This window comes from Metopolophium dirhodum, chromosome 9 (genome assembly GCF_019925205.1).
Source record: "Metopolophium dirhodum isolate CAU chromosome 9, ASM1992520v1, whole genome shotgun sequence".
Taxonomy (NCBI): domain Eukaryota; kingdom Metazoa; phylum Arthropoda; class Insecta; order Hemiptera; family Aphididae; genus Metopolophium; species Metopolophium dirhodum.
In genome coordinates this window covers 21,088,886-21,116,822 of record NC_083568.1, presented here as the reverse complement: position 1 = coordinate 21,116,822, position 27,937 = coordinate 21,088,886, and the positions used below count along the sequence as shown (strand labels likewise).

General features: G+C 28.9%; 3 protein-coding genes across 5 annotated transcripts; 1 reads left to right on the top strand and 2 right to left on the bottom strand.

Moving 5' to 3' along the window:
• Window positions 1-10,530: 10,530 nt before the first annotated feature.
• LOC132952619 (transcription initiation factor IIA subunit 1) lies at window positions 10,531-16,050 on the bottom strand. Its single transcript, XM_061024953.1, has 7 exons — window positions 15,772-16,050; window positions 13,752-13,986; window positions 13,213-13,572; window positions 13,008-13,133; window positions 12,666-12,946; window positions 12,065-12,154; window positions 10,531-10,913 (listed from the first exon to the last, which is right to left on the bottom strand). Exons 1-7 carry the CDS (start codon window positions 15,793-15,795, stop codon window positions 10,806-10,808), a joined length of 1,224 nt encoding a protein of 407 aa, XP_060880936.1. The 5' UTR covers window positions 15,796-16,050; the 3' UTR covers window positions 10,531-10,805.
• A 1,990-nt stretch (window positions 16,051-18,040) lies between these two features.
• LOC132951823 (CAAX prenyl protease 1 homolog) lies at window positions 18,041-21,366 on the top strand. Of its 2 annotated transcripts, XM_061023814.1 has the most exons (7): window positions 18,041-18,354; window positions 18,507-18,653; window positions 19,672-19,872; window positions 19,954-20,248; window positions 20,405-20,661; window positions 20,727-21,113; window positions 21,189-21,366. In XM_061023814.1, exons 1-6 carry the CDS (start codon window positions 18,268-18,270, stop codon window positions 21,090-21,092), a joined length of 1,353 nt encoding a protein of 450 aa, XP_060879797.1. In that variant the 5' UTR covers window positions 18,041-18,267; the 3' UTR covers window positions 21,093-21,113; window positions 21,189-21,366. The 2 variants fall into 2 exon arrangements, with proteins under 2 accessions (XP_060879797.1, XP_060879796.1); XM_061023813.1 differs by having other exon boundaries at window positions 18,042-18,354; window positions 20,727-21,366.
• LOC132951825 (testicular acid phosphatase homolog) lies at window positions 21,078-27,384 on the bottom strand. Of its 2 annotated transcripts, none has more exons than XM_061023817.1 (6): window positions 27,219-27,384; window positions 24,437-24,778; window positions 21,943-22,119; window positions 21,658-21,778; window positions 21,391-21,599; window positions 21,078-21,318 (listed from the first exon to the last, which is right to left on the bottom strand). In XM_061023817.1, exons 2-6 carry the CDS (start codon window positions 24,773-24,775, stop codon window positions 21,169-21,171), a joined length of 996 nt encoding a protein of 331 aa, XP_060879800.1. In that variant the 5' UTR covers window positions 24,776-24,778; window positions 27,219-27,384; the 3' UTR covers window positions 21,078-21,168. The 2 variants fall into 2 exon arrangements, with proteins under 2 accessions (XP_060879800.1, XP_060879799.1); XM_061023816.1 differs by having other exon boundaries at window positions 27,028-27,283.
• Window positions 27,385-27,937: the final 553 nt, after the last annotated feature.

The window sequence follows — 27,937 nt, the reverse complement described above, 5'->3', positions numbered from 1 at the left end:
TCATAGGGAATTTTGGTTTTTATTTGTAGTTTCTTTAAAATATACTACCTATATTAGTACCAATAAATAATAAGTACCTACATATACATATAAATATGGTTCTTAAGTTAAAAAAAAGTCATGGGGGTTACGACATCCAAATCCCCTTCGTAATTACGCTACTGCATCCATACTATCTTAAATCGTGTCTTATAACGAGTTATGTTTGACAATGATTAACAATAGATCGAAAGGACAAACAAGAGGTGCAACAACAATATAGATGCTAGTTTTGAAGATATATAAATAATCTTAAATCCCATATATATTTGTATCATATTTTAGTTATCATAAGCCGATAATTATATTTATTAAAGAAGATAATAATGATGCAAATAATATAATAACAAATAACTATTGAGGAACTGTAAAATGTAAAAATGAAAATTAATAAATAGCTGTTTTTATAAAATATTAGTTATGCTTACTTATAATACATACACTTACCCGATATAATTAAGTCCGCCCGTTTTTTTACTTTAATATAAATCAATAATCAAAATGTATTAGTAGAAGTTTTCAATTCTGTCTACGGTCCCTGCAAGTCGGTACCTAACTACATTTCTATTTTATTTATTTATATTATACATATTATTATAGGTACAATTGTATATCTTTCGCTTAATTTTTAGTCACACAATACATCACTCATTCACCAAACCATACATGTCCTTATGTCTGTTATAGAATCACCAACTTTTTATTTTTTATTTTTATGAATAACATTTTAAATATTAAATTACATTATAATTACTGTAAATCCAATGTTTTACATAAATCGATTTTTTTCCATTTTATAGTTTAAATTAATTTTATGTATAGGTATAGTTTCTTTCGACAAACGTTGTAATAGAATTTATATGTATATTGCTATGTGTCTATTTATAAAGCCACTCGTTCCTCTCTGCAATTATTACTTTTAAATTTAATGAAAGAAACATTTATTTGAAGATATTGTGTACATGTATAATGTATATTGTATACGAGAACTTATAAGAAAGTTGTTGTCTCAAAGATGTACATTTAGTATTTTAGTTGAATAAAATTTCTAGTTGTTGTTATTAACCGCAGTTCCTTAGGGTTAACAATAAAATAATAACCACGGAAACAGAACAAATTCCGTAAAATCTTTACGTCGCTCAAAGTCTCAAAGTCTCAAAGGAAAAACAAAACTTGCTAAAAGTATATAAAACAATAATAAATAATAAATGAATACAATCTTTATATGAAAAAATAAAATAACAAATTTAAATATGTATGAATTATTTTATAGGTAGGTATAACAGTGTACCACATAGGTAGGTTTTGCACGTTGTAACTTTGTAAGTATAGTGGCCTCACAGTAGCTCCACATATTTTTAGATATTATGTACTATAAATCACGCTGCAGGAAAATAAACATAATTCATATCCCTCAAAACAAATATATTCTTTAAATTATTATAATCTACAGATATTCTATAAACCATTCAAATTTCCAATATATCAATAACGATCATTCATCATACACCATATAATTTACTAATTGTTATTTAGTCACTTGCAGGTTGCAGCCCTCCGAACTACCGAGTGATTTTGAGGACCACAGTCCACAGGGGTAGAGGTTTCTCTGTGGTGATGAAAATCGTTGATCCCCTAATGGCTACGAGTTTTAGCTACATACACCGAAATTATTAGTTAGGTAGACACTAAGGTAAGTCGTAAGTACCTATATTATAAATTATTATATTTTATAATTTAAAAAATATGCAAAAAAAAGTTGACCTTCGATTGATGAATGTTACTTTACCTAATATACACGTAGAATTTATTATAATTGGGTTCTCATCATCCCATATTATTATGTACTCGATTTAGGCCGATGACTATAATTTACTAACTTGATAGTAGTTCAAACCTTTGTGGAAGATATATTAAGTATTTGCCAAATGTACTTTTTACCATGTGTTATATTCCCAGGCTAACATTTTTCTAATATACCAGCCTCCTCACAAATGTTAATATTATTTTTTAAGCAGGGTGTTTCTGAATTCTACGGAAATCATTAAAAAAAGATTTTAAAAAACGTATTTACTTTTTCATAAATTATATAATTTTTTAATCATTAATTTGTACGTGATTTTTACTAGTTTTGGGACTCCTAAAAATTCCTGGGAATATTATTTCCTGGAAACTGGAATATTCCCTCAAATTCTCAACGGGATTGTTTCCAAAAATATAAATTCAGAAAAATAAAAATATATTTTAAGTTCAAACGATATTTAAAAAAACTATTCCATTATAATATTAATACCTCAAACAAGGATATCGATTTTAAAATGATAGCCTACGGCTGTTGTAAATACTTATTTTCAAACCTACATAATAAATAAAATTTGACCATCTATGTGAAATTCGTTTACTGGGAATTTCAGCCAAGCTACGTTACCAGGAATTGCATAACCCTGGGTTTTCACAGAAAAGCAGAAGATATATTTTATTAGTAACAAGAATATTCGGTACTATTCTTGCGAAACGTGAACATGATTGTAAGCAGAACAGCAGAACTCAGAAAATATTGATTTTAAAATTTCTTTCATACAACATTTATTAAATGAAATTCAAAATTTCAAACACTAATAACACGTGAAACAAACTGTTTAAAAAAATATCAAAATTCGATACATTTGTTACAATTTTAACCAATCTGCAGCAATGGCTACCTATATCGAATAAAAAATACTCAGATTATTAGTTCGAGAAATCCAAAAAGTTATAATTTTACACTATATAAAATCTAATAGGTATAATAGGTATATCTAATAGCTATACAACTGTTATTTACTATGTATAACAATCGTCGATTGACTTTTACAATTATTACTGAACTAGTAAGCTTACTGCAGACTTATTCCTCTGAAAACCTTAAACCATGATAAGCCAGACGATGACACGGCAGAGGTAACTCACGACCGTTGATGTTTTTCTACATTCATGTCAAACCACAAACGTGTAATTTGTTTATTTACAATATATTTATATATATATATATATATAGATATAATATTATACATCAATGATCCGTGTCACACAGGTCTTGTAATTTTTTCATCCGATTAGTCGTCGTTGACTGTCCGACATTGGATAACAAGATCCTTTTACATACGGGCAAGATTAGCACCTACCTAATAGTTTCGCCCACCTAGAAACAGTGCGTTTTTATCCTCGACATCGCCGTGCTGTATAATACGCTTAATGATCAATGGGATCATATCATATCTTAATATATTATATACATATATAATACTAGCTGTATAAGTTCCGACTTAGCCAGGAAAAAAAATGAATGAACATACAATACGGCGCTATATAAGAGTAGGTATCTTTGTTTTAGTGTACGCAGGTACACGCACTATAGCAGGGGTGGCGAACCTTTTTTGGGTCAAGTGCCAAAATTTAAAATCAAGTTTTTTGAAATATGTTTGCGTGCCACCAACAAAAAAAATGAATTTTACTAGGTAAGATGAAAAGAAAAAGCATGCAATAATTACACACATTTTATTAGGTATATACTATATAATTTAATAAATAAATAATAAATAAATAGTATATATGTAAAGTTTTATTTCATTTATTAATGTGATTTCTGATGTTGGTTTTTAGAAGACGACATTTTAATATCTGGAGTATAGTTGGTAGTTTTCAGTGAAACACAAGCAGCACTAGTTTCATCGATTAATGTATTTCTCTGCTTCGTTTTTATTAAATTCATTATGGAGAATAAACTTTCACAAGCATAAGTTGACGAAAAAATCGATAGGATAGAATGAGCAACTTTTTTTAATGTATTAAATATGTTTGGAAACGGATTCCAGACTTTAAGAATTTCAGTATCTGCATTTTTTTACTATGTTTGCTTGAAGTCGGTTGATTTCTATTTCTTCGATTAGTTGTCTTAAGTCAATGAATTTTTGTTTCCACGTATTACAGGATTGAAGATCAATTAACTCAAATTCAAATGTACTTATTTATATTCATCCATTCAAAATAATGTAAATCTAATTCATCGTAATTGCAAGTATCAGGGCATTTGAGGAACTTAATATTACATTCAAACTTTTTAAAATCTATAAACTTGTTATTGAACTGCTGAATTGTTAATTTTATGATACTTAAAAATTGTTTATATTTTCATCTAATTTAGAATTTTTCGTTGATTTCAACCGGTCGCAACCGGTCGCGGTATCGGTAAATTTAAAATAAACTTCGTAATCGAATGTTGGGTACTTTGTACTTCTATCGTAGCAATAAGAGTACAAAAATCATAAATATTATTTATTATAACATTTATAAACACATTTTATTACAAACTTATAAATTTAATTCTTAAAATTTCTCATACTAAAGTTTTAAAATATAATATTTTTTTTTAAGATGAATAATATTTGCGTGCCACTTAAATTTGGTCAACGTGCCACTTCTGGCACGCGTGCCATAGGTTCGCCACCCCTGCACTATAGTGTTGTTCTCAGTTCACGGGCCAATCTGTATCGGGGTATCTCCCTTTGTGAACTAATTCAACCGAAAACCGCGCCTGTGGCGGATTGTGTATACAGCACTTGGTATTTTCAATCAGGATTCAAACTATTCTCTAAACTTTCCTGATATCCCTAAAAACAATCTCTGAAACTTTCGTCCAAATCGGTCGAGTAGTTTTTGAGTCTAGGTATATATATTATGTAAACTACAAACATAAGGCCATATACCTTTTGTTGTACAATTGAATAACAATCAATAAGTTAAATATTATTTTCTTCTAAAACCCCGTAACAACGCATGATGGAACTTTAAAATTTTTCTTTTTTTAAATTTATTTACTTAATCAATGGCAATAACCCAATATGCGAGCAAAAATTATTCAATTTTCGTGATCCATAACGAAATTTATATGTAAGCAATTCTATAGCAATTCTATAGCAACCTATTTAGGGGTTGATAAATGAAGCTTATAAACACAATTAGAGTCTCAAAGAGTCTATTGAAATTGATCCGGTAGTTAGTGAAATTAACTTTTAGTAAAAACTCATTTCACATTTATATAGCTTAATAGCTATAGCCTATAAAGAAGATAAATAAAATCACAGTCATGCGCGACTTTGTTAGCACGCGAAGTTTTGACCGGTGTAACAAGTGAATTTTACTCCACCGAGAATAGTACTAGGACAATTATAGGCAATTTAATGGATGGAATAGGCAACTATTGCAGTACACGCATTATGGCCGTCGGGATCAGTACATATAAGTATATACTATATAGGTATAATATATGCGATAGTGGCAACGTCGTATTATTGAAGGTGCTTGAAGATCGAAACTCCGGTCAAGTAAAACTGAAAAGTAATATATAACGTACTAAAATATTAGTAATTTACAAAATTTATGAGTTATTATATTTATATATAATGAATGTATATTTGGTTTGATTAATGATCATACATGTATTTAAAATTTTAGAGCAGTCACTGGTCGACCCAATAAGATAAAATATTATATTGTATTTGTTTTTTTTAAACTTATTCCATAATAGACTACAGTCATCATTCTATTATATAATGTAGTTTATTCGTTATTTTCATATTAGTATTATATATTACCTTCCTATATTCACTTACATATAATATTACGAGCGATGTGCTTAACTACTACTATTAAGAAGTAAGAAAAGTGGGAATTTTTCACCTACAGTTGTAGGTATGTAGCCATGTAGGTATATTATTAAAATAATAAAAAGAATGGTTATACTAGTTTATTACGTTTAACTATTGGCTGTTTGTAGTATTTTGCCATGTAGTGCGTCATTGTAGTTATCTATAGGGGATGATATCCGGATAGTATATTATCATGGAGACAATTTTGAATTTGGCTAGTTTGTTAAAACGCGGCACTTTTTGATCCTTGGCATATAGCATGATCTTTGTAAGACAATTATAGTGGGTTATAGGTAGAGAGCCTAGATAGTATATAGATATATATAAAGGCTCTCTAGTTATAGGTATACATTTGATTTTGGTAAAATCATTGGCGATCCTGGAGTTTATTTCTTCAAATTAATTGTATTTATTGTAAATTTAAAACGTTTTAAACGTCTTAGTTGGTAGGTATGTTGAAACAATTAATTAATTAAATAAATAAATATATGTTTTCTTTTACGCTACAGTCATAGTTTAGTAACATATACACTAATGTTCACTCGCACACTCGCACTCACACACTTGACATGCTCTCACACTCTTAGAAAATTCAAAATTGCCAATATTGAACCATTTGAACGTCCTAAAAAAGGGTCAGTATCAAATCCGCCTTAAGAAAGCTTTAAGAGACAGCCGCTTACTCTCGTATAGCCTTTTGATATATGTGCGTACCTATATTCCAGGCTAATCTTTTATCTAGATTGAATCCTATTGGTATAACTATATCAGAAGTTGAGATCGGAGTACCTACTATTAATAGTAAATAATACATACGTTTGGACAGTAACCGTTTCTTCGTGTAATGCGCTAAGTGATTAATTTTAACTCTCCGTTTACCGTACCAGTCTGCCATTGAATCCAAATGGGCTGTGAGTGAATTCAATCTGTAACTAGATTTTCGCATGAATTGAAATAATGTCTTCGACGGGTCGGCATAACAAGCTAATCTAATATAAGTTATAAGTTATAATCTATAATTTATATTGATATTGATATTAAAGTATCTTTAAACGTAGGTTAACCTGAGGTAAAAATATTAAATAAAACAAGAAACGGGTTAAGTACCAACTCTGGGTATTCCAGATAAGGATACTCTAGGCATTGATTAATAAAATATGTCTGAAAGAGCTGATATTAGCCTTTATATTCATTTAAAATGCACCTAGGTTACAAAAACCAAAATTAGGTACCCACCTACTTAAATAAAAAAAATACTGAGAGGTTTTCTAACCATAGATTGTGGAAAGAATGGTACAATTTTAATAGTGCAATGCAAGTGTGCAAGAGTGTCAAACATTATAAAATAAATAATAATAAATATATACAGACGTTATGTAGATTGATTTTGTACATTTTACTGCGTGAATTACGGGGACTATTTCTTTGTCCAACGGTCTTACAATTGAATAAATAAATGTTTAGATTGCTTAATATTGTTTACATTTAATTAAATCTAAAAATATGTTTTCATGCACACAGACAAAGAATCCGCCTCTTGCCGGTTATAAATATTGGTACAAATTAACTATTAAGTAGGTATGACTTCTCAGATTTCTGTTGTTATACAATATAATTATACCTACCTAGTAAATTAAAATATAATTTTTAATTTTGTAATATTATGTATCACGCTCTAGTAGTAAAATGATGAACTAATTTTCATGATAGCTACATACAATCTAAAGAGCATGAATGTATAATAATATTAATAATATAAAATTAGAGCTGTAATTTATTGCTGCATATTTTATGGGAAAAGAAAACTAAGAGTAACTAAGGACCAGAACTTACGACACTAATAAATATTAAAATATGCTCTTAAAACCGTAAAATAATATATACTAACAATTTACTAGAAAATGTACTTTATTTTTATAATAATAGCATTTTTATACACTGTCGTCTATGCATTATGGTATTTTATACACTTACAAACTTACCTAGTTACCAAGCAGATATTTGAATACTGTTCTCCTCATATGTACAAATAATAAATGTACAATTATGTACTCACTATAATATTATTGTATTCTGTGATGTTATGTAGGTACTTACTTAAATCAGGAATCCAGATATATACCACTATACCAGTATAATCCTAACCAGAGCAGTGCCAAGGGGGGTGGCAAATGAGACAAAGTACCCTACGATGTCAAAAGTTGTAACATTTTAAAGGGTGACAAATGTTTAAATAAGTATGTTTAATAGGAGTGCCAAATATAATTGCCCTGGGGCGCCAATGAAAGTTAGTACGGCATTGATTCCAACAAAGTTTGCAACTTGAATTTCTGATGCAATACACTAAAAAGTCATTGTATTAATTACAATTAATAAACACTTGAATTTATGTGAAATACAGTGGATCACAGACTACGTAGTACGTATACTAGGTAAAGAACTAAGAAGGAACTTTTTTACTTAGATCCAGTCCAAAAATGTATTTTTTTCGGAGGATAAGAAAAATAAGTCTCAAGGAGAGCCCAGAAGTTTTCTAAAAAAAAAAAAAAATGTAGAAATAGATGATAAAAATGTACTAGTAAAGTTAGTTATCAGTTATTAGTTATTACTTACAAGTTAAAAATATATAATATTACAATTAAAGTAATGCAATATCCATTCAAATATTACATAAATTGAAAAAAAAATTGAATACCAAGATTGGTATTAAACTTTTATTTGAGTTAATTTACCAAAAAATGGGCAGATGCGTATTTAGGCATATGCCCAGATACTCTGTTATAAGTGCTGGCATAGAATGGAAATATTACGAGGGGTGTCGTTACAAAATTACCAAAAGTAGAGCTTATATTACTAAATACTAACTACTAAGTAGGTACATTTTATTTTTATGATATTATTGTTATTAATGTAATATATTTTACTATTAGACATTTATCGTAATACAGTAGGTTTAATGAATTTTTGCCATATAAATTGCATTTTAAAATTGTAATTATTAATTGTGATATAGAATAAAATAATATATACTTTAAAAGTTTCAAGTACCATCAAATATTTTTTGGTTACAAAAATGAACTACTTATGAAAAACCTTGTTTTAAATTTAGAATAAATTCAAACATTTTATACATTTTTAATTACAAAATAACTTGCAAATGTTCGAGATTTTAATAAATGTTGTCAAAATTTGAACTTTAAATGCTTAAAAGAAAAAAATGTGCATATATTTATTATTTTTAAAATGATATAACAAATTATGAGGAACCTTGTGTTAAATGTTTAAGCTTTTTAACCCAACAAAAATCTATGGTTACTAGATTTTGAGTTACACCAATAAAACTAAATTGATTTAGTCGAAAACTGGTTTTGTGTAAAAATTCCAGGTTTTCCTTAATTTGGTTTTTGGTTTTTCTCAGCGCTATAGGATACTAGGTATTTTTTACTTTTTATCCCCCTCCCAAAAAAAAAAAAATTCTTACTAGTTTTACTTTCATACTTGAAAAGATGATGATGTAAAAAATCAAAGAATTTTTACTATACCAAAAGGTGGTGGGACACAAATAACACATCATTGTAAAATCAATACATTCATAGGACAAGTAAGAAATTCTAACGTGATATATTATTTTAAACATAAATATTTTTGTTTTTAACTAAACAAATAAATTAAGTACTTCTTATGGTTTATTGAAAATAAATATAAAAAATTTACAATTATAACAAATCCAATCAAACTATATTTTGTGTATAATAAATTATATTTTTATATCAGTCTTTTATAATGATTTATATAGGTAAAACATATTTCAATAATAAATATAATCAATTAAAAATATTATCTCTATTAGAAAAAATAGTTGCATACACGTTATTAATACTTATTATGTATATTTTTTATTTTTATACAACCATCAGGTTGATTTTACCACAGTAAAGGGCGGTTCACACAACACCGAGTCATGTAAAATAATCCCGGCTACCACAGTTACCAAATGTTACCGCTTAGTTGAATATATTCAACTTTCCGCACATAAATGTAACCACACTGTCAAAAGTTGAATATATTCAACTATGTGGTATCGTTTGGTAACTGTGGTAACCGTGATCATTTTACACGACACGGTGTAGTATGAACCATCTTTAATTGCACTAGAAATTATACAACAATAATAGAGTAAGTTAAGTGGTTTCATGTTGCATTCATCACTAGGGACCAGCTGGTATAAACTTTATAATTATCTTAGATCTTACTTGTTACTTTTTTTCATCAAATGTCTAATAAAAGACACTTATAACTAATTAAAGTCTCATTCCGGGACAATATGCTGTCCCGAAACACATTATCGGGACACTGGGACGTCATACTCAAAACCGATACTGTCCCAGACAAACCGGGACGTATGGCAACCCTACTATAAAGCCTAGGGTAAGCACAATGCTTGACAACACTGCCACTATATCCCACGTGGCATCACCGTAAATATATTATAATAATATAATATATATGATTAATTTTAAAGTTCTTTTTCTTCGCATAAGAAGTATCCTTTCACAGTACCAGTTGTATTCACCACTAACTATGCTGCTGATCAGTATAGTAAGGGTGGTGCCGATTATTAATGTAAAACCGTCTTTCTGATGTTCTTAATGCTATTCATTCTTAATTATTTTTACTTTCTTTCTTGATGTTAATTGAAGATTTTATAAATAATAATATTGTAATTGTTTACTATTGGGCTATTTGTCCATATTTTAAACAATAAATATATACATATTAGTGATATTACCAATAAATGACTAAATAATTCAAAATATAAATATATTACATGCTATTATCCAAACTAAATTGATAGGGAGCTTTATTGATTGTTAATATATAATACCTCCACATGTTCAAAAATTAATATGACATAATTGTATGTACATAGGTCAACATTTAATTATTTGGGAATTTACTTAAAAATCTAGTCTTTTTAAACATTAAAGAAGACTTGAGAACAATTCATTTAATACATAAAATCAATTCATACAGAACACTTAACATCCTTTGTAACTATAACACAAAATATATCACCTGTTACCACTCAGCATCACCAGTTGCTTTTTGGAAGACATAGTCATACCCATTTAAACTCATTATACCGTCTTTAAAATAAAGTTTCCATTTATTCCTGCTACGAGTAATCTACAATAACAAACAAAAACATATTATGCTCACTTCATTTGTTAATTTCTGGATGAAAAATTGTAGTTTAAACAATAAATACAAACAAAATCACATTTAATTTGGGGAAAATTATTCTTGATTGTATATTATTTTTAACTATAAGGAGATCGGTTGCAGACAGTTATTATGAAGTTCAACATAGGCAATTTTCAAATTGCAGGCATGCGGTTTTTGTAAATGTTTGCATAATAAGTGACCGTTAGTGTGTGCAACTGTGTAAAAAACAAATAGCGGAACACCCCCACACAAGCATGTCCAAGTCACTGCCTTAGTATTGAGCGCATTAACAGTAAACAATTTATGCTCATTTGTGTGTACTTTTTGTACATCCTACTGACCAACCTAATAATGCGATTACATATCAGTTGAATTTGTTATAATGTCTACTTGAGATTGGCCAGTCCAAATTTTAAAATGTCTAATTTAATACCCAAATAATTAACACTTAAAAATTAGAAAATTTCAAAATATTCAAACTAAATTCAGAGTTGTTGGGGGGAAAAGCTGACTGACTACTTTCAAGTAGATATAATAACAAATTCAAATCAGTTTTAAAATAGTATTATCGCATTACGAAGTCAATCAGTATGATGGACAAAAGATTAGTATGTTTTGGCTTAAAGAGGACGTTATACCCGCATGTGTTGTCTTCGTCTTACAAGTGCGTAACATAGCAAATTATACGCTCAGCAGAACACGTGTAGCTCCGTTAGTATAAAAATTAGAGCGAATTGACCTCTTATAAAATCTAAAGGTAAGATTATTATCTAGGCAACCTCGTGGGTTTTTTATTATATTTTAATTTTAACGCGAGTTATGAGTATTTTAAAATTGTAAATTTTTAATACATCTTAAAATACTCATAACTCGCTTTAAAATTAAAATATACTAAAAAGCCCATGAGGTTGCCTAGATAATAATCTTACCTTTTAGATTTTAAAAGAGGTCAAATCACTCTAATTTTTGAATTAACGTAGCTACACGTGTTTTGCTGAGCATACAATTTGCTATGTTACACAGTTGTAAGACAGAGACAACACATGCAGGTATAACGTCCTCTTAATAACTGTAGCCACCGATCCCTTTAATACATTTATCATAATATTTACCTTATCATATTGGCAAACAATAACATTTTCAGTTTCAAATAATTCACCATTGTCAATGTCACTTACATCATCACCAGAATTTAATGGCTCCTACAAAACAAAATATACTTGTACATTTAAAATATAAGACTATCAACATATATTACAGTAATGATTTAATATATTTTACTAAAAGAAACAATTATTTAAAACTGCTATTGTATTTAAAGTACAATGCATTATTGATTGTACAAAAGATCAATATATAAAAAAAAAAAAAAATAGTAGGTATGCCATGTACAAGATAGCTTTATCAATAAACTAATACTATACATAGTGCATAACTATCATATTAAGTACATGATCAATGTACTAAATCAAACATTTATCTCATTTTAATTTATATTAAATTTAAAATTATGAATGATAATATAAATTTCTTTCAATGATTTAACTCAAACACATTAATACCCAATATACATAATTAAACATTGTTAATTTTCATATAATAGTTTCAAAAGCCTTTTATTCATAATTTATTCAAAATAAAAAGTCTAATTTATTAAACTGATACTTCAATAGTTTTCAGCTATTGAGTTCTAATTTATTTATTTATACTTACAGCATCAGAAGCACTATTCTGATCTTTGTCATCGTCTTCATCATCATCGTCGTCGTTATCACCAATATCATCATCTATATCATCGTCATCATCATCGTCATCATCTGAAGTTGAAGAATCATTAGCTCCGTCTATCTGTGCAATAGTTCTTTTAACACCACCAGTTACATTCCCACTAATAAAGGATTGATTATTTTGTTGAAGTTGCTGTTGTTGCTGTTGCTGTTGTTGTGTAGTTCGGACATCTGATAAAAATTCTGGTTGAACAACAGTTTGAACACCTAATAATTATAAAAATACATATAAGATTATGACAAAAAAAATTCTTAATTAATAGATTACTTGACATTGATTGAGCAGCAAGAACACTATTGACATGCTGTTGTAAAAAAGATGTAGCTAACGGAGTAGCCATTGCCATACTATTAGTGATTACTGGACCACTAAGTATACTCTGTAGCATATTTCCTACAAACATTTAAAACAAGAATTAGTAACAGCATTTAAAATATTAGAAAGAATATTTTAACATAAATATACAACCAACCTTGTATGGCAGAACTTGGAACTTGAATGGAAAGAATTCTAGAACCCGTTTCTTGGGAACCTGTCTGAGCTGGTAAAGTTATTTGAATAGGCACATATTTGTTTGCATAATCTGCAGGTAAAACCAAAGTGTTCTGTTGCTGTTGTAGTTGTTGTTGTTGTAGCTGTTGTTGCTGTGGCTGCTTCTGCAGCTGCAACTGCTGCTGCTGCTGTTGCTGCTTCTGTTGCTGCTGCTGTGGTAGTTGTTGCTGCTGTGGTAGTTGTTGCTGCTGCTGTGGCTGAAGTGGTTGCTGATGTTGCTGCTGTTGTTGTTGTTGTATTTTTTGTTGTTGGACCATTTTTAATTGCTGAACAGAGTTATCTAAAAATAATGATTGAAGATATAAAAAAAAACTATAACACCTAAATCTTTTGAACTAGGTCATTGGACTCCCCCCTTCTATCACGCCGTCCCGTCGTTTTTGAAAAAAAAAAAAAAACACCTAAATCTAAAAACATTTAGAAAGAATATTTATTAATGATTTAAGAAAAAATACTTACTGACTATTGTAGGAGCATATTGACTTTTAGTTTGTTTAACAACAGTTGAGGTAACAGTTTTAGGAAGTTGAGCAACTTCTTGAGGAGGTGGTGCATCAACTGCTTTACTGGCCATTACTTTAGATTCCCATGATTGACGTAATTCCAATAAAATTTGATCGTCAATACCTTCTTCCGCAAAAAATTCTCGAGAGCTATTTATTGTATCTTCAATTACCGATTGGTATAATTTCATCTAAAATAAAAAACGATTATTTACTTAAATGATTATACAAACAATTAATTTTTAATAATTAAAACATCTACCTATGGATATGGTAATATGCTGTGGTTAAAATATACACAAAATTGTAACTAATGGCCAATCTCGTTGGTCGAGATAAGAGAATGTTAATTAAGAATAATAAAAAAAAATAGACATATTTTCAGGCAAAGTAAAATAAAGTGGTATCCTTGTGTGTATAAAAATAATAGTTCGCAATATTAGTTGTAACACATTTCATACATCTATTTTAAAAAGAACAACTTTTATAGATATACAATTAACTTTCAAATTTAAAATAGGTAGGTAATATTAATTTATTCTATAATAATGAATTAAGTATAATAAACTTAGTAAAAATAGCAAAAGAATTTTAATTTTGTTATCTCAAACTGTCATCACAGATTACATAAAATTAGATCAAATATTATAAAAGTTATATATAATCTGTGCCTTGTTGATTATAAATCAAAATGAATTGAATTAGGTAATAAAAAATGAGCTAAATAAATAATAAGCTTAACAGATAAATATATAAATCAAAATCAATAACCTTATTAGAATTGTAAATGTTTGGTGAACTAAAAAAAATGTAGGTAGATATTAATATGCTAATAGAATCTGAGAAAATATTATAATATTTCAAACAATTGTATCCATTTTTAGCACTTCAAAAATGTGTTATATATTTACAAATTAGAAACTTATTATACATTTATGTATTTTACTTTGTCTACAAAGTAAAAAATAAAATAAAAGTATGTACATAATTAACATAAAAAGTATGATAAAGTATTGCAATTATTTATACTGTTTTTTCGTGTTAGATTATTCATGTAATGACAACTTACCCATATTACAAATTATTATTAAAGAAATATAGTTGGGTAATCAATTATACCTCTGGTTATAGGTACTTGAACTTGAGTAAAATTTTAACTATATATTTAAAAAAATCCCAAGTACATTCAATACATTTTTTATTGTTTTTATTATTTTTGAATATAAATGTTTAGATTTTTTAATTTGAATACATTTACGGCTTTACTTATAATATTAACATTTTAATGGGATATAGGTACATATAACATATCTACTAATAATAATTACACGATTATTGAAAATAAGGGCTAGGGAAATTAAAATTAAAATAAATCCTAAACATTTTATAATGGCTCATCGCTCATATTATAATTTATAGACACCATAGTAAAGTAGTTGTAGGTCTCATAATCACAGAATAACATAATACTTAATAACAATGATCATTAAAAAATGTAGGTACCTACTTAAAGGGGCATCATAGAAAAATGACTAAGTACTAATGTATAAATAATTAAATTTAATGACCTACAAAATTAACCTTTAGATGTGAGTCACAAATTTGCCTAGTATAATGACTAAATCACCACCATATGGAAGTGTGGTAATGGTCAGTGTTTTGCTAGCCGTGAAGAGTGTAACTCTTTTTACTCTATTACCTATTAACCTACGACCGCCCGACGCCAAAACTAATTAACATAATAAACGCTCAATCCGTTATTATCATATTTATTATTATTATGTGACCGAAATTCGAGTGTGACACAGTGCATATGTGGCAATACATCGTTTTGCCTTTTACAAAAAATACGGTTTAGACCATGGTCAAGTGTCGGTTGATCGGCGCGCATCACTCGACGGCAATTATAATATAATATTATTGTAAATTATTGCGAGCGACATGCCCACACATATTGAGTAAGAAGTATTACTTACCACGGACGATTGGGATAACGACATGTTTGAAGGGCCAATGGAAACAGTAACGTCCGTCAGTCTAAGATTGTATTTAATTGTTTTGCCGTGTCGTGTACGGATTGCGGCGGCGAGCACGGGGAAGAGATACTATTTTAATTCAGCGTTGAAAAGCTAACGGACGAAGCAACACGACCACGACAGCTGCAGCAGTAGTGCAGGACGGCCGGACGTGTGGGGTTTCTCGTGCGAAAGAACCCAAGTTTCACCATGTGCTGCGACTCCTTTTATACTGTCAGCCGATATAGGGAGGCAGCGGGTTTTAACACACGGCCGACGTCATCGACCGCACGGGCTGGCCAAATGCTACGATAATTTACTACCGTACACCGTGCTACGGTATATCCACATATAATAGCCTGCGGGCTGCGGCACATGGACCTACCTATAAAGTAGTTAATAGGTCTATGCCGCGGCGGCAGCAGCAGCTGCTGCTGATGAAATATATTTTTAAATTAATTAATTCATCTATATATAGATATAGGAGTATAGGATATCAGGCCCGAGCGTAATGATGGGGGATCAAATCGTTAAAACGTCGATATCAACCAATTACCAAGCACTGAACGAATTATTTTCTACCCCTCGTCGAGAAAAATTATTAAAACAATGATTTGTATTTTATTGTATTGATGAAAAACACTTTTAATGTACTTACAAAATTAAGAATAATTATATTAAGACAGTAGGACATAGCCAAAAAAAAAACAACATTCAGTCAAAATGTCATGTACCTACGGTCATTTGTTTTAGAGTTACACCAAAAACCAAAATCGAAAACAGATTTTGCGTAAAAATTTAAAAACACACATCATGTGTAAAATCAATACATTCATCGTTTCGCTCAGAATCAAAATGTATAATAAATAAATACTTATTATTATCAATTATTTTTGTGAGGTAGGTACAATTATTTATTCTATTCTGTGGTAATATTAAGTTAGTATTTATTTATTTTAAATATTTATAGATACTATTGTACCTAAAATATTATATATAAAAAAAATCCTGAAATCATCAGCCACACAAAAAATTTAATATAAACCAAACATTTGTATATTCATTTAAATAATGCATTAGTAATAAATAATATCACATGGCCGCATACATATATAGTTGCCGATAAAAAAAAGTTTTTTCCCGGCACAGAAAAATTATTGTCAGGCCAAAATTACAATCTTGATACATTTAAGGCATGCATAAGCATACCCTGCAACGCCCCAAATTAGCTATAATATGCCTGTATGTACAACCAGCCACCAGGGGCGCAATTTCAGTGAAAAAACAGGGGTTCTGACTTCTGAAGCTCTCCATTTTTTTTCATATTATATTAAGATTATTGAGTACCTGCATAATGTCTGTTATAAAATGTAAATTAACATGAAAGATGTGGAGGTGCTAATTTCGAAATTGTGGGTGCTAATAGCTCACCGTGTAGCCCCTCCCCCCCCCCAAATTGCGGCTATGTGTATAGTGTACCTATATACCTATGTACCAAGTAAGCGATAATAATAATAATTTTTGTATTTGTGCCTATAACCTATTAAGATGTAGGCTTAATTTGTAAATAGTTTTCTGGTTCAAGTGGGTTCTTGAGCTGCTGTAGTGCAGTCGTACATTAACGAGGTTACTATAATAATCTACACTAGCCAGTAGCCACTAGGTACTTAAGCGTTTATAATGGATTGATTACACAATAACTTCGATAGTTCGATTATTATTATTTATGATAGCCAATAGGTAGGTTATAATTAATAGCACTAGCAATTTTTAATGTTTTAATGAATCCTAAAAAACTTAACATTACTAAATCAATTGTCCGTCATCATTGGTCGTTCCATTCAGTTTGAATAAGCCATAATTAGATATACCTATACGTCTATAAACTTATATACTTATGTCCTATGTAGATAGGCACCTAGTAAGTACCTACCTATTTTATATCTACCAAATTATGTAATCCCGTAGCTATTAGTTTATTACCAAGGTTTCTCAATACATCTTGTTTATTACATGACTAATTTGTCATGGTTTATTTATATTATATCATGGAGAAGATCAGCTTCTCTATATCGTGATATTATATTTAGTTTCTTTATCATTACACAAAATACAGTGTGGTTGAAGTTGGTGTGTAAAATATAAGAAATTTCCGTTAACACTGATATCAATATGATCCGTTTATTTGTCGGCTTGTGTTTTGTTGTTGTGTTTGTTATCTTCGGGTTTCGAGTAATAATTAATAATTATAATAGGTATAAATGTACAATACACTTTAGCATTTAGAATTTACAAATTTTTAAGTATTATTTCTGTCCTGCTTGCCTTTTGGCATTAAGTATTATGTCGTTTATGTATTTATGAGTTACTACAGTTCGAATGTGTTTAAATATTCAATAAATATTATACTATTACATTTTGATTTGGTTTAATATAAATATCGAGAAAATTGTAATCATGATACCCGAATTTTGCGTATTTTATGGTGTTTTAACTTTTTCTTGGATAGAATTCCTATGGGAACAGTACTTAACGCTAAGACAGGTAAATTATTTCATTTTGAAAAATCTAATATTTCATAATTATTATATTTATTCTACGTACAATTTTAATTTTGCAAAGAATCTATTTAATGTGAAAACAAACAACACAAATGTATACTTAATACCTTACTTATTAATGTAAAACATTTTTAGAGACGTGTTTATAAAACTACAGACAAAATACCTGAAAGATTAACTGGTGTACTAGATGTGGAAACATTTAACAAGGCAAAGTCCTATGGTATTGACAAAAATAGCTTTAGTATTGCTGAAGAATGGTTTCATATGATAATTTCAACTGTAAGTAAAAATATTAATAAATAAATAATTTTTTGTCTAAAATAAAATTATATTTAATTATGTATTTTATATTTTTGATCCAACTAATTATAGTTTACATTTTCTTGATAAGGAAAAATATCAATTTTTTTAAAATCATATCCACATTTTGATGTACTACAACTGTACACAAAACATGGAAAACAGGTTTAATAAAAATTAATCTATCTTCCAGTATTAGGAGATATTCAGTGTTATTAGTGTTATTACTTATTCAAAGTATGTCTATCATATAAAGAAAATCGTTATAATTTATGGTTAATTAATTTAAAATAAAATAATATATGATATGAGTATATTCATAATTAACTTCTTAACATAAAACAATTTTAATGAATATTGATATACCATATTTGTTTAAATAATATCAATAATTCATTGATAATTTAATTTAAAACTTAAAAGACGGTTATTACCATAGTATCGGATACATAACATAATATTTATCTTGTACCTACTCTTTGCCCACCAAGCATTAATAATAATAATAAACCATCATGCTATATGTGAGCTATATAATGTATAAAACAAAAAGTTAACAGATATTATAATTTTTCAGTATTTAGAGCACTTTTTTTAAACATATGGATAACTTATCGATTATTTCAATAAATAAAACATAGCTGTTTTCAAGTTTAGATTATTGTATTATTATTGTATTTTATTATTTTATAAGTCCTGTTTACTAAACTCCATTAATACTTAAATGGGTAACCACCCAGGTATTTTAGAAAATTATTAAGTCGTCCACAAGTTATGTTTTAAGAGAAGTAAAAGAAAAAAAATTACATTACCTACACTCATTTAATTTTTGACAAATTCAGAAATGAATTTCCTTGTGGAGGAAAGAGCTTCCTTTTTTTTATGGAGTTTAGAATCTACAGATTTAGGCTTATAATTAACTATTAAGTATAATATAATTACAAATATTGCATATTTTAACATACTAAATAATTTATTTGTTACTTATAATGTATAGGGTTTCATCTGTTTGAATGGATTCACATTATTATGGAATTTCAGCAAATATTGTTTGATCGAGACTCGTTATTATGATAGTGAAATCATGACCAGCTGCGTATTTCTTCTATGTATGAATACCCTGGGTACACTAATGTCTTTGCCAATCTCAGCATATAGCACTTTTATTATTGAGGAAAAACATGGGTTTAACAAACAAGTAAATCACAAAATAATATACCTAAAATACTACATATTTATTTATTTATAAAAATGTTTATGTTTTTAATTTTTAATTTAGAATTTAAATTTCTTCGTTAAAGACAAGATTAAGAACTTTTTATTGGTTCAAGTGATTTCATTACCAATAACTGCGGCAGCAATCACTATTGTTAAATGGGGTGGACGTTATTTCTTTATCTGGCTGTGGGTATTTGCTGTAGTAACTTCATTGTTTATCATGACAGTGTATCCAGAATTTATTGCTCCATTGTTCGACAAATATACACCATTACCTGATGGTGTTTTGAAGACTAAAATTGAAGAGCTTGCAAAGCAAGTCAAATTCCCTCTTTACAAAATTTATATTGTAGAAGGTAAATTATTTAAATTATAAAAAATTATTCACCACCAATTTAACTATGTTTGTTTTAAACAAATATTGCTATACAAATAAATGTCTTGTATTAAAAATATTAATTTTTACTATTGTAAATTTGTTTTTAATTTAAAATCTTCCTTTTTGATTTTAGGTTCTAAGCGATCAGCTCATAGCAATGCATATTTTTATGGATTTTTCAATAACAAACGTATTGTGTTGTATGATACATTATTGAAAGATAGCAAAGATATTATGAACAACAAAACAATAATTGAAGAAAATGCTCAAGGTGATAAAATCGAAGAAAAAGGAAAAGGGATGAATGATGAGGAAATTTTGGCAGTCTTAGGTCATGAACTTGGTCATTGGAAACTAAACCATATTTTATTTTATCTTATAATATCTCAGGTATTTTTATCTTTTTGGTATACCAGTAGATTTTTATTTAATATTGCAATGCATTTTTGTTTCAGGTAAATTTATTTGTTATGTTATTTGTCTTTGGATGGTTGTACGACCATTCAATGTTATACCGAGCATTTGGATTTTATGAGTCAGCCCATCCAGTTATCATTGGTTTAGCAATTATTTTTCAATATGTGTTTTCTCCATACAACACTGTTATATCATTTGCTATGACTACACTTAGTAGACAATTGGAGTTTCAAGCTGATGCTTTTGCTAAAAAGCTTGGACTTGCAAAGCCACTTGAATCTGGATTAATACGTTTACACAATGATAACTTAGGATTTCCAGTTTATGATTCTCTATTCTCAGCTTGGCATCATACTCATCCTCAACTATTGGAAAGATTGGAAGCAATCTCTAAGACAGACTGAATATTTAATGTTAAATTAAAAGTACACACAATTCCGATTTAAGATTAAGCAGTGTTTCATATATAATATAATATTTTTAATTTTTACATTCTTCAGTTAAGTTACGAGGTATCATTTGTTGTGTGAGTGTGCGCAAATCTTCTAGTCGACATGGCTGTGGACAACCTGGTAATTCAATTAACTCAATGTTTGATTCTTTCCATTCATAGTCTCTGTTGTATAATAGCTAGTTTTTTTTTAATTAATAAACTATTAATCATTTACTACCATTGAATTTATATTTTATTTTATTATTTACCTTTACAATCGTTTCATTTGAAAGTGATGCATATAATTCCATTACAACAGCTGCTCCATAAAGTGGATATGTTATATTTTTTACATTTAGTGTCTTCAGGAAAGGAACTATAGTTGAATCATGACCAACATGCAAATATATTTTTTTTGCACCTGGTGATTTATTTATTGTTGCTTCCATTCTCGTTAACACATCATTTAACATTTCACCTAACAAATAATTATTTATACAAATGTAAATATGTGTCATACGTGTAAATATAATAACCTGAATATAAAAGTTTCATTTGATCGGTTTCAACTAATATAGTCATAGAATATAATATATATTCTTCAATATCTTTATACCGTTCTAATGCCCAATTAGGGATTGGATAGTTTGCCATACGCTAAAAAATAAACATATTAAATGAAATATATATTATATAAAAAAAAATATATATATAAAATAGTCATAATTAAATCTTAGTTATTTCAATACAATTAATATAATTAGGTTAGGTTAACAACAATTTTAAATGATTTTTCAAGTCTATTTATTTCAGTTTCTTACTTGTGTCATAATGACATCTGCTACTTTTAATACATCATAAAGTGTATTTAATGAATTTGATGTGTAGTTTTTCATATAGTTGATTAATTTTTTTATCTTTTCGGTTTTTATCGCATTTTCACAAATTTCATGTAATTCCATAGCATACTTTGGACATAACCTTGGATCTCCTGTAAACTAACATTTTTCTTAATTTCAAATGAAGTCATTTCAGTGTATATGTTAAATATAAATTGAATAAAATGAGTTGAAATATTCCTCTTATCCTAAAAGTGGTTATCAGTCATCACTCATCACCCACAAAATTCATAAAACTGTTTAAGTACAACCCTGATGCATTCCTTGCTTCCCTTAGAATCTAAATTGTAAGCTTTTGCCTTTTGGTACCTTTCAGGGCCTAAAATTAAGATATTTTGATACTGCACACCTAATTCCACACCAAAATATTTTAAAATAATGAACATATACCTAGTAGTGCACATGCCACATATAACTTCATTGCATAATTGTTTTTGCTATTCGTTAATAATTAGATATAATACAATCTAAGACAATCTTCTATAGAATTCCTCGATATCTATTGTATTATGATAGCTATATGACTGAACATTTTAAAATTAAAAAAACGAAATAGCTTGGGTTAATATACTATTATATATTATAAGCAGCCCAGAATATGATGTAGTTGGTATTATTTTTAGTGTTAAGGATTTCAAACGAACACAATATGTTAATTAGTAATTTTCAATAATCAATATTGAATATTAATCAAATAAAAATGTATTAAATCCGAAAATAAGTACTGCACACTTTTAAATTAGCTACTGCACACAATTTTAGGCCCTAGTACCTATATATTGACATATTATAGCCTATAGGAAGTCATCGCGTGATTTAATTTAATCTGGTGATGTTCACAAATAATTTGATTTTTTTTCTTAATAAATTTAAGTTTTCTGAACACCGTTTTTCTAAAAATAAATCTAGGTATACAACAAGTATACACAATACTATTGCAGTGGCGTAACTATGACCTTTGGGTGCTAATGGGTGCATACTGTAGGTACTATAGTTGAAGCAGGTTTGAGTGTTTGTCAAATATTATTAATTTTTTTAGTAATTTTTTTTTTTAAATTGTCAAATATTATTATAATAATAAAAGTGAACGTCCATAGTGACCTGAAATTTTAACTCCTTTTTTTGAGCCATTTTGTATCGTAGAATATTATTATTAAAAAATAAGATACATTTGAATGTTAATAAATAAAAATCTATTATTGGATTGTAAGCACATATTATTACATATTAAGACAATGTTTGCTCCGTTAGTTAGTATACTATATTATATTACAATTAAAATTTATTCCGCTAAATAATGACTATAATAATATATTATATAAAAAATATAAAAATTTTAATTTTTTTGTCTAAATACTTATTTCCAATTTTTCCTGTACCCAATAAACCTGTACTTGAAAGCTCCAACATTTGCCAACTCTTACCTAACCCATCGATTGATAACAAAATCGTTTTCGACTAATATGTAAGTAATTACCTCACCTAACCTAACCTAACCTACCTTTTTTATAGTAATATCTACACAATATACGTATGTACTAGTGAAAATCTGACAACGTTGTACATAATAATTTTTTTTTCTCGTGCTCAATCGGGTCGGCCGATAACGACTGTGCTCAATCGGGTATCACCGGTTCGACCATTAGGTACCTTTTTTTGAACCCAAGAGCAATTCGACCATTTCTTTTTAGGTAATAAGTGCAATTCGACTATCCCGAAAAAAACTTTGTTTAATTTAAATTTAACCCCCCCCCCCCTCATTTCATAATCCTGGCTACGCCAATGCCTATAATCTATATAGGTACCTAATACCTATGCATAGTTGACTAAGGAGACACGCGTGTTCTTTAGCTATAACGATCAGGCACGATATACTCCTGATAAGTGAAGATTCCAATAAACTGAACTAATGAGGAGAACCTGAAATTCATCACCTAAACAGATCATAAAATTGGTGATGTCTTAACACAGGTAGGCGATATGAAGCCATTAGCCTTATTGCGTCCCAAATAAGTATCCCGGTTGCGTACGAATGCATATTGGTTCAATAAATAAATCATCTACATATAAATAAAATAGGTATAATAAAAATAAAAATGTCTTAAATAAATATGATTGCTATGCGCTGTAATGTTGTATTATATTTAAATCGAAATACGTAGGACGCAATTGGGATATTTGTCTAGTTTTAATAACCACCGAAAACAGTATAGGTACCTACCTCTTTGGACAGAAGCAATTGGGATATCCGGATATAAAAAAGGAAAAAAGACCACTTTGGACCACAAAGTTGGATCGCATTGATAAAGGTATAAAATGCCTACCGTTTACCTGCAGTACGGCAAATAAATACTACCTTAGCATATCGTCCTTAGGTACCCACCATCCATCTATTTTAGATATCGTTATTCCTTACTTTCTGGTGGTCTTTCGACAAACTCGTCTTGATCGGTATGGGCTGCCATTTGAGGTCCTTGTTCCAAGTCTGCTCTTCGTTGGGTGGGTACATACCAGCCAACAGGTAGCCGGCGGACTGGTAACACCGGTCTACCTCTGTGGTAGACACGTCGATCTCGCTGGGCGTGTACCGCTGCAGCGGGTGTAAGAAGCCCAAGTACCGTTCACGCAGAGCTTGACCCGCGCGGTACGCGTTCCACACGCCCTGGTCGGTCAACTCGCCCAAACCGCGGGGCCAGGGTATTTGATCAGTTTGGTTTTTGTACCGGATCAACGGCGCGCGGTTCGTGTGTCTCATCAACTGTGCCGATCAAAACACACACAGTTGTCAATAGAATTTATTATTACTATGTGTGATCACTCCATCAGTCGAGATCTCGACTTTCGATGACAGATTACATAAACTTATAAGTTATAACAGTGCAAGAGTATCTACTAAATGAATTAGCCTACCTAGGTAGCTTGTACCTACCTAATATATATAGTAACTGCAGAGTAATATAGGCACTATCGCATTTTGAAGGAGGTAAGTAGGTAAATATAGGTACTGGCTATAGTGGCTACCTTTATATAGACAACTTATAATTCAAATATGAATTTTTATTTAGGAAGTTATCTCGTATTATGAGGACTATGTTTTTCAAATCTTTTAATTAATTTCTTAAACATTGTCTTACAATTTATTTTTTAGTATAGGTATGTGTAGCAACCAGTTTTTATGTGTAATTTCTATCTTATTTGATTATTCGTGTCCAGAAAATAATAAAAATATATTAATTGTATTAATAATAGTACCTAGGTAATAACTAATAAGTGAGATTAGTAAATTATAAATTAAATGTAGATATAGTAAGTAGATATGTAGGGGGGGGGGGGTAATAAATTACGACAATAAATTCGTAGCATCCGTATACACCGACGGTGTGGACTGTGGACCGTAAACGGTACAGGTTCTACAATAACATACATATTTCATAATATAAATTAAAAAATATTATAACGAAGCCGGTTGTCAGTGGCGGGACGAGTAAAATTAATTCAGCGTTTGTTTAACAGGATGTCAGCGCAATATTTGTTTTCTCTTTCACACTCACGCGCAACATAGATGAATATATTTTATGATTTTTGAGTAATTTTAGAGTAAAACCAACTATTACAAAGATTATAAAGGATAATATTTTTGAAGGTTTAATAAACCTAATGGTTTTATATTTAAATTTATTATTACTGTACTTTCAGAATAAAAAATCATTTTGAGACAATATATTTATACAAATCGATACCTAGTAACCTAGTCACAGATACGCTTAAAATTATTAATATTACATTAATCTATACATTTTGTAATGGGTGATTTTACTGTAAGATTACACAAAAACATAAAAAAAAACAAAATTTTGCGTGAATGCGTTTTTCCATGTTGCGTAGGAACTTGCGTGTCGCTTGGACTAGTGATATAAAACAGACAATAGTCAATAGTGCATCATGAATTATGACATGCAACTGACATCGTCTTAAATTCTTAACTATAATAATTATAAATAAACATAATACACAATTTTCAGTCTTGATGTCAATTGTCAATGCTTCTTTGAAATTTCACGGAAGACAAAAATGTGTACATACATTTTTGGTAGATAGTGCTTAATGCTTATTGCTTTGTGCTACTGTGCTAGTGTGCTACTATGGTGCTATATGGTGCATTGGTGCTATATGGTATATACGTAGATATAGTCATTATTAGGTATTTATATACCTTATACCTACCTATACTGCATAAACCTACCTCCTAACTATAAATATCGGGCTGTATCATATAACCAATGAGCAATGACCTATGGTCATTAGAATCGTTATTTGATATTTCAATTAATTATCGATTAATGGGTGGGTGGTTGGTATAGCTATATGATCATATCACAATATTCACAATAAATAAGTTGTTTTATAAAATATCGTAACTTGTTACTTGAAGTCCTGCCGCAAAGTTAAAAACATCGAATTTCGCCATGATTATTTACGGTCATTCGGTAAATATATTTAGTTGAGTGTATCTGTATGTATATGTATTATAGTTGGTACTTAATAGATAATAATAAATATCTATCTACTAATTAGTATTATCGTAATAGTGTAATACCTATATGGCTATATATTGTATTGAATCTTTTGCTGTTAAAATGTATAAATTAAATTCTATAATTATGTAATTAACCTAGTTAAACTTATATCATTTGAAATTGTTAAACTTTGTACTTTTACCCTATGTGGTATTAATAAGTATTAGATTGGGGCATTGGATTTAGTGCACAACATAAACAACCCCTCCCAAGCGATGGCATGAACGATGAACCATAGAATATCATCCATCTATATAGTATATACATAATATGTATTATGAATATACTTGATGCTGCATTGGTTAATATAGATACCTATGTATTGAATTGATATTCAAGTCAAAAAATACATGCAGTGGCTAGTAGGAATCTTTATTATAAACCGTATAATATTGGTACGTTTTTTTAGGTATAGGTACTTAATACTTACTATGAAAACAAATTTTAACTGTAAATGATCTTGATTTATAGATTTAGAAACACATTCATTTGCAATAAATATTAATAAAAAAATGTACTTTAAATTAAAATGCATAATTTTATATTCAGTATTATTTTGTTAGTAGGTACTTTAAAATAAATAATAACAAACTCTGATAAGTTAAACAATATTGTACTCACGACACAAGATAGCTAGTTAGTGGTTATTAATATTATATGCATGTTTGCTGTTTGCTGTTTGCTGTTTGTAACTCACACCTTTAGACTTTAATACTATAATACATCCTTATATACAGAGTGGTCCACTTAACGTTCCACACGCATTTTCTCCATCAATTTATGTACATTTGAAAGTTTGTAACTAATATAATATTATAATGATTTGTTTTATATAATTTTAGTTTAAAATATGTAATATTTTATTTTCATTTAATGATTTATAATTTTTAGACAATTACCTAGGTACTTTAACTAAGAATAGGCTATCATTTAAAACTCATTAAATGACAACTCGCATATCATTTTTAACTTCTGTAATCTGTACCTATACTTCAAAAATTGAATCCTACTGACAATGTCGATGTTAATAAAATTATTTATTATTAATTATTACCTACCTATTCAATTGGTTATTATTTAGTATTTATAAAAAAATAGATAAGATATGGGAACATGACAGAAGTTAAATATTGTCAAGGATTACCATGATAATTAGTATAATCTGTTCATATAAAACTGAAACTTATTGAAATTTATTATGATTTATAACTAAGTGACAATTGGTTCAATACCATGTCCTATTCGATATTTATACAATAACATTATCAGAAAAATATTCTGTTCCGGTATAAACAATAATGAATTACAACGGATCATAATAAAAAAAATGTTTAAAACCT

Bases quoted from the DNA above. Each gene is read 5' to 3' on its own strand.
- LOC132952619 (XM_061024953.1), bottom strand. From the start codon at position 15,795: ATGTCGTTATCCCAATCGTCCGTG. The intron at 13,134-13,212 runs GTTGGTTGTATA...AAATGTTTGTAG, and splicing joins TCCAAGTTCTGCCATACAAG to GAAATATGCTACAGAGTATA. The intron at 10,914-12,064 runs GTAAATATTATG...TTGTTATTGTAG, and splicing joins TTGTTTGCCAATATGATAAG to ATTACTCGTAGCAGGAATAA.
- LOC132951823 (XM_061023814.1), top strand. From the start codon at position 18,268: ATGATACCCGAATTTTGCGTATTTTATGGTGTTTTAACTTTTTCTTGG. The intron at 19,873-19,953 runs GTAAATCACAAA...TTTTTAATTTAG, and splicing joins AACATGGGTTTAACAAACAA to AATTTAAATTTCTTCGTTAA. The intron at 20,662-20,726 runs GTATTTTTATCT...TTTTTGTTTCAG, and splicing joins TTTATCTTATAATATCTCAG to GTAAATTTATTTGTTATGTT.
- LOC132951825 (XM_061023816.1), bottom strand. From the start codon at position 27,132: ATGCATTTTAATTTAAAGTACATTTTTTTATTAATATTTATTGCAAAT. The intron at 24,779-27,027 runs GTAAGTATTAAG...TGATCGGCACAG, and splicing joins AGTTAAAATTTGTTTTCATA to TTGATGAGACACACGAACCG. The intron at 21,319-21,390 runs GTAAATAATAAA...AAAAAAAACTAG, and splicing joins CAAATGAAACGATTGTAAAG to CTATTATACAACAGAGACTA.